The sequence below is a fragment of the Aspergillus viridinutans genome, assembly GCF_018404265.1.
Source record: "Aspergillus viridinutans IFM 47045 DNA, scaffold_3, whole genome shotgun sequence".
Lineage (NCBI taxonomy): Eukaryota > Fungi > Ascomycota > Eurotiomycetes > Eurotiales > Aspergillaceae > Aspergillus > Aspergillus viridinutans.
Genome location: NW_025091219.1, coordinates 1812544 through 1827622, shown reverse-complemented (window position 1 = coordinate 1827622; position 15079 = coordinate 1812544). Strand labels below are relative to the sequence as shown.

At 49.1% G+C, this 15079-nt stretch overlaps 4 protein-coding genes across 4 annotated transcripts; 2 read left to right on the top strand and 2 right to left on the bottom strand.

Moving 5' to 3' along the window:
* Positions 1–1337: 1337 nt before the first annotated feature.
* On the bottom strand, positions 1338–3876 carry Aspvir_005588 (zinc metalloproteinase family protein; the record flags this gene model as incomplete). The annotated part of the gene is made up of 4 exons (XM_043268801.1): positions 1338–1501; positions 1552–3292; positions 3394–3486; positions 3565–3876. The coding sequence occupies 4 exons, from the start codon at positions 3874–3876 to the stop codon at positions 1338–1340; spliced, it is 2310 nt and encodes a 769-aa protein (XP_043124736.1).
* A 3452-nt stretch (positions 3877–7328) lies between these two features.
* Aspvir_005587 (uncharacterized protein) lies at positions 7329–8507 on the top strand (the record flags this gene model as incomplete). The annotated part of the gene is made up of 2 exons (XM_043268800.1): positions 7329–7388; positions 7494–8507. 2 exons carry the CDS (start codon positions 7329–7331, stop codon positions 8505–8507), a joined length of 1074 nt encoding a protein of 357 aa, XP_043124735.1.
* A 1088-nt stretch (positions 8508–9595) lies between these two features.
* On the bottom strand, positions 9596–12097 carry Aspvir_005586 (putative DNA ligase I; the record flags this gene model as incomplete). Its single annotated transcript, XM_043268799.1, has 1 exon — positions 9596–12097. The coding sequence occupies one exon, from the start codon at positions 12095–12097 to the stop codon at positions 9596–9598; it is 2502 nt and encodes an 833-aa protein (XP_043124734.1).
* A 174-nt stretch (positions 12098–12271) lies between these two features.
* On the top strand, positions 12272–15066 carry Aspvir_005585 (RINT-1 family protein; the record flags this gene model as incomplete). The annotated part of the gene is made up of 5 exons (XM_043268798.1): positions 12272–12475; positions 12563–12810; positions 12876–13181; positions 13237–13381; positions 13432–15066. The coding sequence occupies 5 exons, from the start codon at positions 12272–12274 to the stop codon at positions 15064–15066; spliced, it is 2538 nt and encodes an 845-aa protein (XP_043124733.1).
* Between the last annotated feature and the right edge of the window lie 13 nt (positions 15067–15079).

Here is a 15079-nt window from a genome sequence, read left to right as displayed (position 1 = left end):
TTTTCCTGCCCATGATTAAACTTTTCTCCTCACTATCTGCCACCAAACCACCACCCAGAAGTCCAGTAAGCTAAAGGAGCTACCCAACCCACAATCCATACCTTTTAGGTACATCCAAAAAGTACCTTACCAGCTAGGTACAATTTGCCACATGCCTACGGAGAATATATTCGTAGATATTTCCACGACGGTTTCTAATTCCGTTGCACGTTGACCTTTCATTGACCTTTCGTTGACCCCGCTCATTGGCTAAATTTAAGGTCTCAAAGATCGCTGACCGTCTGACCCTCATACATTTACTCAAAGATTACTTCATGATGATCAAGGCTACTACCGTATGCAGTAAGGTACATACCACTAGTGCGTAAGACAAAGCAACTAGGCCATATCGAGGTGTGGGGTATTTCCGCGGAGTGCTGCGGCTTCTAACAATGGAAATCGAAGCTCCATCATCTGTGCCAATGGACCAAGGAATACAGTTAATCGCTACTACGAGGGGATCATTATCGCCTAAAGTGCACTACACTCGAGAATGGCAGGGGTTGAAAGATTGTTGGCTGTGTAATTATTGAAGAATAGTCCGATCAACGATCCATTATGTTCCCATATATATATATATCCACCTTCTGTCAATCGCAATCATTCCGGGTACGGAACTGTTCATGACACCCACCCAGACTGATGATGCATCTTGTAGCGTCCGTGGCACCATAGCAGAACCACCCCTCGCGCAATGATAAGTAACATCGAAGACCGGCGACTCCTGAACGCCCTTGTGATCCGCAAACAGCAGGTATTTGAGTAATATGAACGCTGGCATAACGCACACCAGGATTGTGGCCCAACGATCGAACATGCAATGGTATCCTAGAATATCTGTCCGCGAACCTCGGAGTAATGTCGCCGATGTAAATTTTGGCTGATGAACAACAAAAGAAGAAAAAAATCATTTTCAAAAGTAAAGAACGAGAGTACAACTGCGAACACGTCCGCTGAGAGCGATTTGTCAAGGCCGAAGAACTGTTGCGAAAATCGAAGTCGCAAATTGTTGCTCTGGGCTATGCCTCGTAGCCACCGAGCAAAAGAGTGGACAGAATGTTGCACAGCCCATACGGCGTGCTTCTGAGAATGAGACGACCAAGCGCTTGCAAGTCCCGCAAAGAAATCGCAAAAGCAGTATGGGAAGCGGACAGTCAAGCGACGACATATTAGTGCATTATGATTAGTGAGAAGCCATCTACCCAGGATCCACAGGATCCTGAAACACCAGCAATTTTATAACCCAAAGGTGGTATCAATGTATGCCTGGGATTCTTGTTAAACCATGATGCGGGCGTTTAAGAAATGGAAGGATGTGAAAGGCGCGACACGTACCCGGAGCCTCCTCGAGCGTTGCCGAAAATTCCAGATTTTCGGCCTAAGCTTGTCAAAATCTCAATTCCATCAATCCAGGCACCGGCCCTGACGTAGAACCCGAGCAGAATCTCACCCCGCCGAGTGTCTGATGGAAAGGTCAGAGAGTAGTCGTCACTGGAGAGCGGTTTTGCATACCAAGTACAAACTCATCCCCACCGGGCTTTCCTCCTCGCTTCCCGAAGAGCTGGCTAGTAGAGTCTTCGTAGCAGAATTCTAGTCCGTCGAGGGCCAGTCCGTGATAAATCTTGATCGAGGTCAAAAGTTTGGTTGACACGAAGGCACAGTCCAGCAGTAGCTGCTCCGGTTGACTACCATCCATTTGAGAGAAACCGAGCTTGCCGCTCTTATACCCAGACTGGCCCTTGGGTAATTTCACCATAGACAGTTTGGACTTCAAAGAACCGATAGAGTCAACGGTATAGCTTCCAAGCGCACCAGAGAAGACGGCCAATTTGACATTCTTTTTCTTTTCTTTCTCGTTACCGAACAATCGTTGTCGGAGTTCACTTTCCGTTACAGTTACCTGTTTCGGGAGCCCGTTACTGCTGGATTCGCTATTAAGGTACTCGATGAAGTTATGGCACACATCGTCTCCCTCAGCATAGAGCTCAATGAAAGCGATGCCGGAGGAAGCAGTGAACAAAATCTTCCCGTTTTCGACAGGCCACACCTGCACGCTGTCGTCCGAGCTTACGGGGGCATCCGAAGGCAGGCGGAAACATGGATGGAACCTGAAACGCAATGCATCGAGCCGGTGCCAGCCACATTCGTCCTGCGGCAGACACAGCTTTAGGCCCTGAGTTTTGGTTCGTGTCGAGAAGGGTTCGCGAGTTGTGAAAGACCGATTCAGACGGACATAGTCTCTGAGCATGATCCCAGATTCCTGGTGCGGACATCCGAAGAGGTGGCCAACTTCGTGGAGGTGAGCTCCAATACCAATGTTCGCTGCTTCCCAACTCGAGCCCGCCTCTCCGCAGTCGTTCGCTACAAAGTCAGTGTTGGTGCGAGTACAGTCGGAGAAAGCTTCCACCACTTCCTCAAGACAAGATGGGTAACTCTGGAGACAGTGGGAGCCGAATATCGCCATCTTGATATTGTCCCCACTAGATCCCAGCGCAGCGTGGCCGGTGATCGTTTTGGATGCCTTGTCCCAGTGAGAATCCAGAAGCAAAACCGAAACGTACTGCTTTTGCCCCTCCTGCGGTCGGAAGTAGTCCTTCACAGCTTCCTTGGCAATATTGAACAATTCATCTTTCTTAGCCGCAGGACCATGCTGCTGAGCGATATCGAGAGCACGGAGTTCTGCTACTGTTTTGTCGGTACGGACAACATGAACCTTGGCCTCATTCCGCATCAAGCCATTGGTCGCATCACGACGGCTTAGAGTGCCTGTCTGCCACTCCTCCTCGAATCGGAAACACCGCCGCCCAAAATTGTTACGGAACATCTGCTCAGCGGTGAACGCTTGCCATAAGTAAGCCGCCGTTCGATATTTCCGGATTGCAGTTTCGAGGTCATTCCCTTCCCGCTGCTGCCTTTCTGGTCCCGCATCGAAAGTCCCATCCGAATCCTTGCCAAGCAGAATCACCAATTGTAAGGGAGGAGCATTGACTAATGGCAGATAGTTTATGCTGATCCATGAGGAATGAATGGCAGGATAAATGCTGCCAGTTGACAGCTTCGTGGAGACAAAATCGAACCGTAACCGATTGGGACCCGGAACTAAATGCACTAGGGCTTTGAAATGAGAGGAGGTGACCGGCCAGCCGATCGAAGGAAATCCGTCTTGATGGTGGTATACCGTTACACTTCCGTCCAGCGGATGTTGCCTTGGGTCTCCAATTTGTCCATATATCAGTAGCACTTTTTGGTGTACCTGCGGGAAGGAGAGAGCTGTTAGTCACGTTCTTTGACAAGCGGATCACAGGAATAGAAATTTCCGAAGCCACTCAGGTAGTGACAACGCAAAGCACGTACCCATGCATTATCCAAGATGGAGATAATCCTCGGAGCGTAGGGAGAGGATGGACTTGGTGATCGGGCGCTATTGATTGAAATTGTACTACCAGCCTGTCGGAGCAGTCAGAACCAAAATGAACAAACGTCAACCATCCTCCGAGTAGAGTAAACAATGTCAACATGACGTACAATCATGCTATTTCGCTGGGACGAAGGAACCGGGGCAAGACCAGGTCGCTGAGGGGGCACAGTAAGCGGGGTACTTGTGCCATTGACATTGCTATTGACCTCGGTCAACGCGGGGAGATTGGGGGAGGACGCATTGAGTTTGATAGAAGAAGGCGGAGTGACGGAGCTGTATGAAGCTGTGTCGAGAGTCGACGAAGATTTTCCGGACGTCATGTCGCCATTGGACTGGGACTCGTCGAGCTTGAAATCGTTGGATTTGCTTGTATGGAAATTCGCTTTGGAGCGGCGACGCAACGGTTTGAAGAACGGCATTTCGTGAGTAGCCTACCCCTGTTAAGGTAGATGGATATCCTTCTGAAAGGGGTCTGGATAAGAACGACAAGAACGAATCTCAACGAGAAATTCCCTGCAATTGGAAGGAGGCAAAGAGCCTCTTCTTTCCTTGGTGCCTAGCACGTAGMTTGGCGGTTGATGGCTTTCCTCCTTTCTGTTTCCAAGCAAACTCAAGTGTCTTACCACCCCTCCAAGCAGGAGAAACGAGCGACCGACCCTTTCTTTTCCTCAAGTTGCGAGAAAGAAGGAGAGGAACGGAACTGGCTGCCCTGGGTCCGTCAGGGCAGCTGTCGCGGGGAGAACCGCCTTACCGAAGGTAGGTAAGTAGGGTAAGGACGATGGGCGGACAGAGGCAAAGCCGCAGCGACCGTTTGCGGTTACGGGCTGACGACCAATTGGCAGTGGGTGATCAACCACTCCCGCATTTAGTAGTTATAGAAATTGGTGATGAGCTTCTTCTAGTGTTGTGACCAGTATCACTATGTTGTCTGTTGTAGCAAAAAAAGACGATGATTTTCAGAAGGAGGGACAAGAGTTGAAAAAGCGAGGGGAAAGCAGGGAAAACCTGATAGTTGGGACAAGGATGAAGGCAATGGAAAGAATAGCAGAAGGGAAAAATGATAAGCGTGAGAAAAAACAAGAAACAAGAAAGATTTCTGGAGCAAGTTACTACTAGCTTGCAGTTAGGTGGTTAGTTAGACGTGATGGTGGCAGGCTGCAGCTACTTTTAGTAGCCCGGTAAGCCCGTTAATCTCTTAGCATCCTTAGCATCTTAAGTTAGTAGTATCAACACCTTATTAGTGGCCTTTTAAGTTGCCTAGAGTGGATTGATGGTATGGGTGATGGAGTCCATCATCACATAGTTGCCTTACCAGAAACCCTGAAGAAACTGGTGCCGTATCTATTTCTATCACTGGATCTCTATTGAGACTTTGTCCGTTGTTCTTATTCTATCTCAACAGTTCCAATTCTAGCAGCATATATCTAGATAAATACAAGTAGAAGTATCAATGCAAAGACGATCCTTCGGAATTTCTAGATTCTTTTACCAGTCGAACAGTTCAACACCACCATCATCATAGCTACACCGAAGTGGGTCATTCCCACCCTGTCCCTCGTCGCACTGCCTGTCCGTTGCGCTTGGACAAGGGCGCGTTACGTAGGCTGGACATGCACGCCAGCCAACGGTACAGCGTCAAATAGTTAGCATAACAAGTTGAGATGCCGTCCGAGTTTCACTGACTTCCATGGTCTCACATCCTAAGTCCATCTACTAGAATATAACCAAGGCCATACTGGTGCGGGATGCTCTTTTGCTAATCTTGTCTCAGTAGCACTAACTCACTAGTACAATAGACAGTCCTCAAGGCTTTCGCTGTATAACTGTTAAACTCCTGATTTACTCCTAAGGTGGCAGAATGTTATATACAACGACCTAGATTTAAGTATCCCTAGGGACATATCGCGAAGGACACCACTTGGATTTCGTCTCTGGTAAATGGTAAATCCCTTCCGAGACAACATCCAGGACGATAGAACGCATGAATCAAGAGGATACACCCTTAGCCACAGGCGAATTTTCCACCTCATACCTAATAACTATTCTTGATGGTGGGTCTGCTTTGCGGCAACTGCAGCTTTCAGGTTGACGCACCTTACTGATAAATTTGCTGAAATGGGTTCCCTCTTCCCCTCGTGTCAGCTTTTTATCAAAAGAATGATCTTCAGGAGCTTAAGGAACCTCTTGGCGATCTTGAAAGTAGACAATCTGTCAGTTTGTCTGCCATCTATGAAACCAAGCAACACTTCAGCGACCGACATTATCGACTCCATGGTCTAGGCAGTGTTCCATCATATTTTGTAAAATTCTGGGATGATAATCTGAAGACAGTTTTCAACTGGTAAACTGAATTGCTCCTGTAGATTCCTAGATCTCATAGTTCTGGCATCCAGGGTGTTTCTGCGTCTCTGACTGTGCTGGACGCTGATGATCCTGCTTCTGAAACTGGAAGCAATGTGTTGGGAAGATTTCAAAAACCGTCTTAGCTGACAAGGTTGGTGTTGGTGGCTTTGAGGCCCAGACCACACGCACGATGATCTGATCCTATCATTCTCCTGACTGATGCAGGTAGTACTTGCAGACTTGCAGATTAGACTGCACAAGTGCACAAATGCAAGTATGCGGCACTTGGTCAGCTCCGTACTTCCCTGTCTGCTTAAGTTTCTAGATACTCCGTATCTATCCACACTCTGCCCCCTTCCCAGGACGAAATTTGGGAATTAATGGATCCACTCCTGTCGTTTCAGGGCTGTAAAGGAACGAAGTACCTTTTGTAGGAGCTATCTAGGTGCTGATGATACAAGTCAAGGGCAACGAAACCGAAGAAAATAGGGGCACTGATGAAGGAATGCATCGGAGTTCTGCCCCCTCGCATATCATTAGTATTGCCATTTGCCAGCGTGCTACCGCTGCCAGGTCAGATGCTGTAGCATTCCGACTCCATATTATATTATTATTGTTGTTATTATTTGGCAACATGTCGAATGGTAGATCAAACGGGGCTTTTGGCGCAGAAAACCGAGAAAACTGTTTGTGGAAGAATGGAGGTATCCAATTCGAGGCTTTGGCATCTGTCATTCCTCTGGCTGCATCTCGACTTTCAATCGTCCCATTGAGAATGAAGATATAGAAATAAACTTGTGGACAAGTAGATAGATAGTATGGTAATAGGATGTCTAACGGTATATTGAACCAATCTGTATGTATGGTCTACCTAGTCATGACATGAACGTCTGAGAGCAAGCGACCGAAAGCGTTCCCTTGTGCAGGCGCAAAGTACGCAGAGTCTATCCCATTCTCAATTTTCGACAAAGTAACAAAGTCAGGTCCACCAGTTTCCTGGCATTAATTCAGTTGCTCTTTCTTTCCTCAATTAACTCTCTATCATGGCTACCTAAGTTCTCCTTGTCTTCACCATGATTCCTGCCCGCCTGCTGTTGGGAATTAATCGATCTATCTAGTCACTTTTGGGCTACGTTCTATTCCTGGTTACCTCATTGGTCTCGTGCCAGGCATAAGTGAACCTCAACTTGTTCAAAATAATAATAAATCAAATCCAGATTAAATCCGTTTCCTCTCCAACGAATAGCCTTTCCCCGGGACTCTTGTTCTGTCACCCAGCGAACCATTGTCATTCTCCAAACGGGGTTCCATTCCTGAACCTGGCCCGTCTTCCTTTATTCCCCTCCACTGTTCAGCCGCCCTTGCTTCTTCCTCAACTCGACCTGAGCCAGACCCTTTTTGTCACTTCAATTCTCTAGCATCATAACCATTCTCCCTGGCCCATGATCAAGGAAGGGCAAAGGGGAAAAAAAAATACAATCTCTGTTCTTCCTAATATAGTTTTTCTTCCTATGCATCAGCGTCAGCAATGGCTCGCTTGCAATCGATACACTCCGAGAAGACAATCCGCAAAATTGACATAGCCCAGGTGAGTGCCTTTTGAAGGGTCCATGAACGCTATTTCACCTAGCTTTTCTGTTTCTGTCTCTATTCCCAAGAGCTTTACAATCTGACTGGAATTGGTTTACTCCAGGTCTCTCTCAGTCTACAGGATCGTTTAGGCCTTGCCAAAGTCAAATATCAAAATGGTCGTATACCTGCCCTCGAGTCAAACCAGAGCGGTGGTCGACAATTTCCCCTTGCCAATGACAAGCCCTCCGATTCCTCGTCCGAGATATCACATAGCCGTTGCGAGACCCCTATGACCTCTCCTCCCTTACGCACTGCGACCTATTCGAAGGAACTTCCTCGTTCGTCACGGAACAGACATGCGGCCACCTTCAATTCTCGGGTGATGCAACCCATGTTGTCTGCTAGTCGGAAGCGAGTGAGGTCCGATTCAATATCGGATCGTCCCTCTAAGGCTCCACGAGTCTCGTGGAAAAGTTCGTACCGCTTGCCTGCGTCGTCACCAGGGTTTCACCACCATGCTGCGCATCGGCACCAACCTCTGCCGTTCGTGGCTGAGACAATCCCGGAATTTTCGTCCCCGGCCTATTACCCTCACTCAGAGGAAGAGAATGATCCAGATTTGCCTGTGCATAGTTTCCAGCATGTGAGCTCGATGGTTGGCTCTTCCCCTCCTAGGACGCCACCTCCAAAGCACGCTCGCCTGGCACGCAAGGACCCAAATCTGCTTCATGAGGATGGCGCCGATCTGCTTCTGTATCTTGCAAACTCGCCAACACCCGCTAGCATCGCTGGCAAAGCCCAAGCTCGCGATTTTCCACCCTCAACTCCGCCGAGCCAACATGCCGTTTTGCCCACATTGACCCCGACGCCTGGGGGCGGTGGTGTCTTTCCAAATTTCGGCACTCCAAGCCAACAGTTTAATTTTGCGGACTTTGTGAATGTCACTCCCAGTCCTGCGCAACCAGCTCGAGGCGGACGGACGCCTGGAGGACCCATGAAGACTCCTCTGGCGAACAGAGACGCCAGAAGAAGACCGAACTTTGACAATCTACTGCCACCGAGCGCGGAAAGCCCAAAAAATCGGCCAAAAGAGTCCGGCCTTGCTCTTCAACTTGGCGGAGAGTTGCGACCGTAGACTTTCGTCACAAGGCCCTAACTGGCTGACATGTCTTTTCTCGCTTTCTCTGTTCAAAGATTCTTTTAACGACTATTAATGACCATACTACATGTACATGACACGCCATATTCTGTCCTCGTTATGATGCCCCGGTTAGTCTTCTGATTGATTTCTACACATTTATGTTTGACTTGGTCTATCCTGGCGGACTGCGACCGAGCGATGACCATTACAATAAACTGTTCATACGTGCCATTTTTCCTATGTCAGATTATCTTGAATAGCTCCGTTTTCAATCTCCTTTGTGAATGCATCGCGAGCAGTGCTTATCCAGAACTCTCACACTGTCTGTCTGATATCTTTAATTATGTTAGTTGTTACCTTGTCAGATCGGTGTCCGCAAGGTAGAAAAGTACGCGAAGTGTCAATGGCTCGATTTTTACAAGTCTCACTTCATTTAGTGCTGTGATTACACAGGGCAGGAGTATGCATTCCATGACTGATAATTTAGTCAATAAATCCACTCGACCGACTACCGAATTGGAACCCAAACAGCAATCAAGCAAGTCACGTAGCGTCAACACCCTGCGATTTGCAGCAACGCACTTGAAGTATCAAAAGAGCAGAGAGTAATCTGTCACCATGTGTAGTGGATGCCACTATAAATAAATCTCCTTACCAACCTTGCAGACAAGAGAATCTCAAGCGGCATGAAAGATGACAAACGGATCATGAAGAGGCCAAGGAAAAACTTGAAAACAAGGAAAAACAGACGCGACGCGTATTGACTGGGGAAACACGCGTTCATTTCGCGCTCGCGCTAGAGCGAATATAGCTAGTATAGCGCCAAGGACCAAGCTGGCGGGATTCTGGTCTAACGCATTGAGGTAAAGTGTCATCTGATAGATCCGTTGTGGTTCAGTTTCTGCCTCAGGCTCACATGATATTTTGCCATACTGACTACTGATGGGGCTCTAAGTATTCGATTTTGCAAGGCTTTAGAGTGTGCACATGGAGCGAGATATCTCCAAATGGCTTATAGGTTCGTACTAGATCAATCCCAGCTCCCTACTGCTTAGTAAATTCGTCCGAGTCCCAAGCCTGTTCTACTCTTCTTGCCAACCTAGTTGCTCTGTGTCCTTGACGAGGTGCTGCTCCTCTTCTCTCTTCCGTTCGGCCTGCTTCCGCCACAGGAGAGCCAGATAGTCCGATGTGGTGGCTTCGTCTATTGATTTGTCTTCTCTTACTTTGAGAAATCGGGGAAACCGGAGGCTCAGTCCCCGCTCTTCACTCACTAAGCCGATGGCTGCCGTGTACGTCGGACTCAAGGTGATATCGGCAAACGCCATCTCCCAAACCTCCTGCGGTTCGAACCAGACGTCGGGTTCGCCGTAGTACTCGACATAGGCAGGCCGGGAGATGACGTTGGGCGTTCCCTCGGAGTACTTGTCCTTGTTCGCCTGGTAGAACTTGTCCGTGAAGCCGGACATGCATTTTGTGACTGCTTCGAGGCTGCCCGTTTCTGGGTTGCGGACGGCCATCAGAATAGGGGACCACCATTTTGCTTTTCGGCCTTGTCCGTGCCAGCCGGCGATGGGGATCAGATCTAGAGTCTCGGACGAGGTATTGTAGTCCTTCTTGACTTTGAGCCACGACTCGAGCCGCTTGTCTGGTTCATATGTTGATAAGAGCGCCTTTCGTCTGCCGCCTTTGCCCGCCTTTTCGAGCGGTTCCCCGCTCGTCATGTCCATGCCGTTGCTCGTCGAGGCCTCCTTATTCTGTTCAAGGTTTGCCTTGGGTACATTGTCAAGCACCTTGACCATGATTCCTTCGCATTTGTTCCCCAGGGCGCTTTTGAAGAACTCCAAGACCGTCTCGGAGTCCGCGGACGTGGCATCAAGGCTTTTGACCCAAGTGAATCTGTTTGGGATCTCCACGAATAGGCTGCGCAACAACTCTCTGCGTTCGCGGAAAGGCCGATCCAATAGTGGCTCGCCGTTTAGATACATCAAGTCGAACGCGAAAAGGCAAACATTGATGTTGATTGCTCCTATCTCCACATTCTTCTTTGCCCGATTCGTCAGGACTTGGAACGTCTGGAGTTCACCGGTTTTGTTGTCTACCGCGACAACCTCTCCTTCCAATATGAAGCTAGAGACGCCCTCTCCTCTGATTTGCGGGACCAAGGACACAAGGTCTGGGTATTTCTCCGTCATATTTTCCAAATGGCGAGAAAATATCGATACTTTCCCCTTCTGGTCGCAGTGCATCTGTGCACGCTGCCCATCATATTTGTACTCACAACTAAAATCCCGTCCTTGCAGCTTTGTTAGCATTTCAGAGAGATCTCTCGTGATACTGCCCAACATGGGTCTCAGAGGCACATGAAGCTGCAGGCCGCACCGCGGAAGAAGTTCTTCGGTAACTCCGATTTCAAGTAAGCATGTGACTAAGTCGTTGTAGTTTGGATGCCTGGCATAAGATGCCTTCACGATTTCTTCCGCCCTGTTGTAAATTTCGGCCAGTTCCTCCTTCTTTAGTCGTGATAAATCTTGTCGTGAACGGATCGTAAATTCTGCGCCTTCAGGCTTTGAGTATAGAAAGGCTCGAGCCAGCGCGATAAGCATCGTTGTTTTGACAGCCCCGATTCGCAAATTTTGCACCAGCGTTCGTACAATATACCGACTCTCTTCCGCTCCTCGAGTGTCTTGTAGGAGTTTCTCCACAATTCTTTGCTTGGACTCCTGACTGCCACTCCCTTTGCTCATCGCAATCTTCCTCAGCGATTGATAGACACCTTTAATTGTCAGAGGCTTGGGCTTCATTAAGGTGAAGCTCTGTCTTTTCTTTGCCTCGAAAGCCACGTCGCCAGCATCTCCATACTTGTCGTAGAGACTTTTGAGCCCATAAGGATTGAGCCCGTAGACCTTCTTCAGTGCTTTCGATATCGCGGAGCCTCCCAAGCCAAGTTCTAATTCGTCGTATGGCGGCGAAATCGAGTTGGTCGCCAGCCAGACTGCTGGTAAAACACTGGAAGGATCGCCTTCGATCAGAACTCGAAGGAAATTGACCAAAGTATCAACAATCCTGATTCGACTAGTCGTTGCATTTGCCAACACAAATGCTCTGGTCAGCAGGGCGTATGAGGCGTTTCCACCCTCCGTAGCCCAATGGACCTGCAACTCTGCCGCGCATTTGGTGGAGTCGAACGTCAACGGACTCTGGTCAAAAGGGATGGAAAGACTTATTGTATCCTCTGTCCCAACAGAGGACTGCAACGAAATTGTATTCTTTTTGGGGACTTTGCTTGGCGGTCCCCGATCTGTCTCTATCGAGGCGTAAGGTTCCTGGATAGGCCTATAATCCGGAACCTCAGGCTCAACGGCCGGCGCAGTATCCTCTTTATCGAACTCCGCTTGGAGCTTGCGAGCAAAGGCTTCGTCGGATAGTGTTTCTTCTGCTGCATTTTCAGTAGCAGAGTCAACAATCCGTTGCGTCTTCTCGGCTTGTTTGTTGGCTTGGCCCTGGAAGAATGACGCTATGCTCCGAAAACGCTGTGGGGTTGATTCTGGAGCCTCTCTTTTGCGCTTTTTGGCAGGGCTGGACATTTTCAGTCTTTGGGATTAAAATATTTGCGCAGAGGCAGTTAGCAATGTCCTCGGATTCAGACTACATGATGTCTAAACCGATAAAGGGAGATGTTGAGTCATCGGAAGTTGAACAAATCGTAAGGCGGAGTTGGCGTTGATGATGATTGATCGCAACACCTGGCGTTGGCATGAATGACGATTTACGGACAACATCCCCACCCCAGAACTGCAACTCGACTGCCAACCATGGCAGGCCCTTCCTTTTCCCTGTCGTCGCATGAAAGGACGAGAGTTGAGGATTACTTGAATGACAAGATTCAAATATCTGCCGACTTTGAGAGCCTTGATTCGTTGTTAGCCACGCTCCGCGCTCAGCATGAACTTCAACGGAAACAGGTAGAGCGCCCTCGGGATCGAGAATTACATCTTCCTAAGCGATTGACTTTTATTCCTTTAATAACCACTGCTGACACGATACCTCAGCTAGCAGAAGCCCAACAAGCACTGCTCAGTGCATCCAAAGCCTCCAACGACCATGCCGAAGCCACACGGAAGCGAGCCGAAGCCTTCAAGGAGGAGCAAGAGGATATCGATAAGCGATTGAAAGCCATAACAGGTTCCGACGCCAGCGATGAGGCAGCAAAGCGCTTTGAAGTGAGCATAGACAAGCTCCGACGACTGGAGATCTCAAAGGGTTATGTGACCCTCCTGAGGGAAGCAGAAGAATTGAGGTACTTGCGAACCTAAAGAGCCATTCCCCTTCCGGCAGTGTCACTGATACCGGATACTGAAACAGCAAGGAGGCCTTGAGCAACATACAGTCTTCACCTCGTCTGGCCCTAGAACCGTATTCGCGCCTGAGAAACATTGTACAATCGCTGAAGGATGCTCAACCCGCAGCCGAAGGAGCGGCCCCTCATCTTGTCGACTACCTGGAAAAACTGGCCTCTGGTCTGAGAAAACAGATGAAGGAGAATTTTTCCAAGAGGCTTCAGAAGACACTAGAACAAATGGGATGGCCTTCGAAGGACTTCCGTCTACCAGAAGATCTGAGGACACAGTGGATCGAGAATGTCGAATTGCTTCTTGATTTACAAACACCGTACGCAACTCTTGTCTCTTTTCGCTGCTTGGTTTTCTGACACTTTACTGAATAGGGAACTCACGAGACGTGATATCGATGTGAAGCAGCAGAGTGCCGAACCACCGATCCTGTTACCGTTGGAAGTGATGGTACATCCGCTGGATCTTCGCTTCAAATACCACTTCAGCGGAGATAAGCCAACAAATAGACTTGACAAGGTATAGACGCCGTTGCCAGTGCGGGAAAACTAACTGACTTTTTCAAACAGCCAGAATACTTCCTGGGTCACGTCGTGGACCTGATCAACACTTTTGGCGGGTTTTTCGCTTCTTCGCTGCAACCTGTCTTCGACAAGAAGGCCCAAGAAGTCGGTTCGGCTCTGGAATGGAACTTTTACAACGCCTCTCATGCCTTTATCACGGCTCTTTTGCCGATGCTGAGGCAGAAATTATCGAATTTGCTTCCTAGCATTTCTGCACATCCGCAGTTGCTCAGCCATCTCGTACACGAGCTGATGAACTTTGACAACGAGATTCGGGAGACTTGGAATTATCTGCCTGATCCATACTCTAAGGATAATTGGAAGGGAATGACGTGGGAGGTTCTCACCAAGGAGGGATGGTTTGATCGCTGGCTTCAGGTTGAAAAGGACTTTGCACTGGCCCGCTATAAGGAAATTATTGATGCAACAGACAGCGGTGAGATTGACTACGAAGGAGTCGAGCTTTCGGCAACCAAACCCACCAAAGCAGCGATTCGCGTAAATGATCTGCTTGAAACAATTACTGAATTGTATCGGCCTCTGTCATCTTTCGGTCAAAAACTGCGGTTCCTTATCGACATTCAGATTACAATCTTCGACCAGTTTCACGAGCGCCTCCATTCCGCACTTGAAGCTTACCTTGCAATGACATCTACGATTGGCCGCACGGTACAAGGCGCAGATGGACAGGCCAGCGTGGAAGGTGTGGCGGGATTGGAGCGTCTCTGCAGGGTTTTTGGGAGCTCCGAGTACCTGGAGAAGAAGATGGAAGACTGGAGTAATGATGTGTTCTTCGTCGAACTGTGGTCTGAGCTACAAGAACGAGTCAGACAGAATAAGGACTCAGGGAGGAATGTGGCCGGTCCTATGTCTGTAGCAGACGTTGCTTCTCGTACCTCTCAGGTGGTCGCAAATGGTCACCATAGCAGCGGCCAAGGTACAAGCTCGGATGGAGCTCTCTTCGACGAAACAGCATCCGCCTATCGTCGCCTCAGGCTGCGTTCTGAATCGATTCTCACTTCGACCCTGATCTCAAACACTCAGGCAGCCCTCAAACCATATGTTCGCATGTCTGCGTGGGCGACTATTTCTACTACCTCACCTTCCGAGACAACCTCGTTACCGCCGTCGGCGGATCTTGCGCCTGCAATGCGAACCTTATCCACTAGCACCTCTTTCCTATCGCGCGCACTGGGCATAGCACCGCTACGTCGAATCATTCGCCAGGTACTTCTCTCCGTTCAAACTAATCTTTGGAGTAACGTCCTCATGAGACATACCTTTTCCGCTGCGGGAGCAGCGCAATTCTCCAGTGATATTGGCCACCTCTGCAATGTTGTCGATGTCGCTTTGGGATCGGCCGGCCTGACAGGAGGCTCGATCAGAGTTCTTGCAAAGCTCAGCGACGGTCTTCTACTGCTGGGGCTGACGGTTGCCACTCCCAAGTCTGGCGACGTATCTGCGGCCCAGGAGGACGCTGATACGCAGGGAGAACCCCATCTTGGGCTTTGGGGGGTGGAGAAGAGGTTATTCCGGGATAACGAGAGCGCTCGAGGCGTTCTCGCTGCGTTGAATATCGAGACCCTTACAGAAGCTGAGGCAAGAGCTGTCCTTGAGCGACGAGTCGAGATTGGTTCTTAGCATGGGCGGGCAC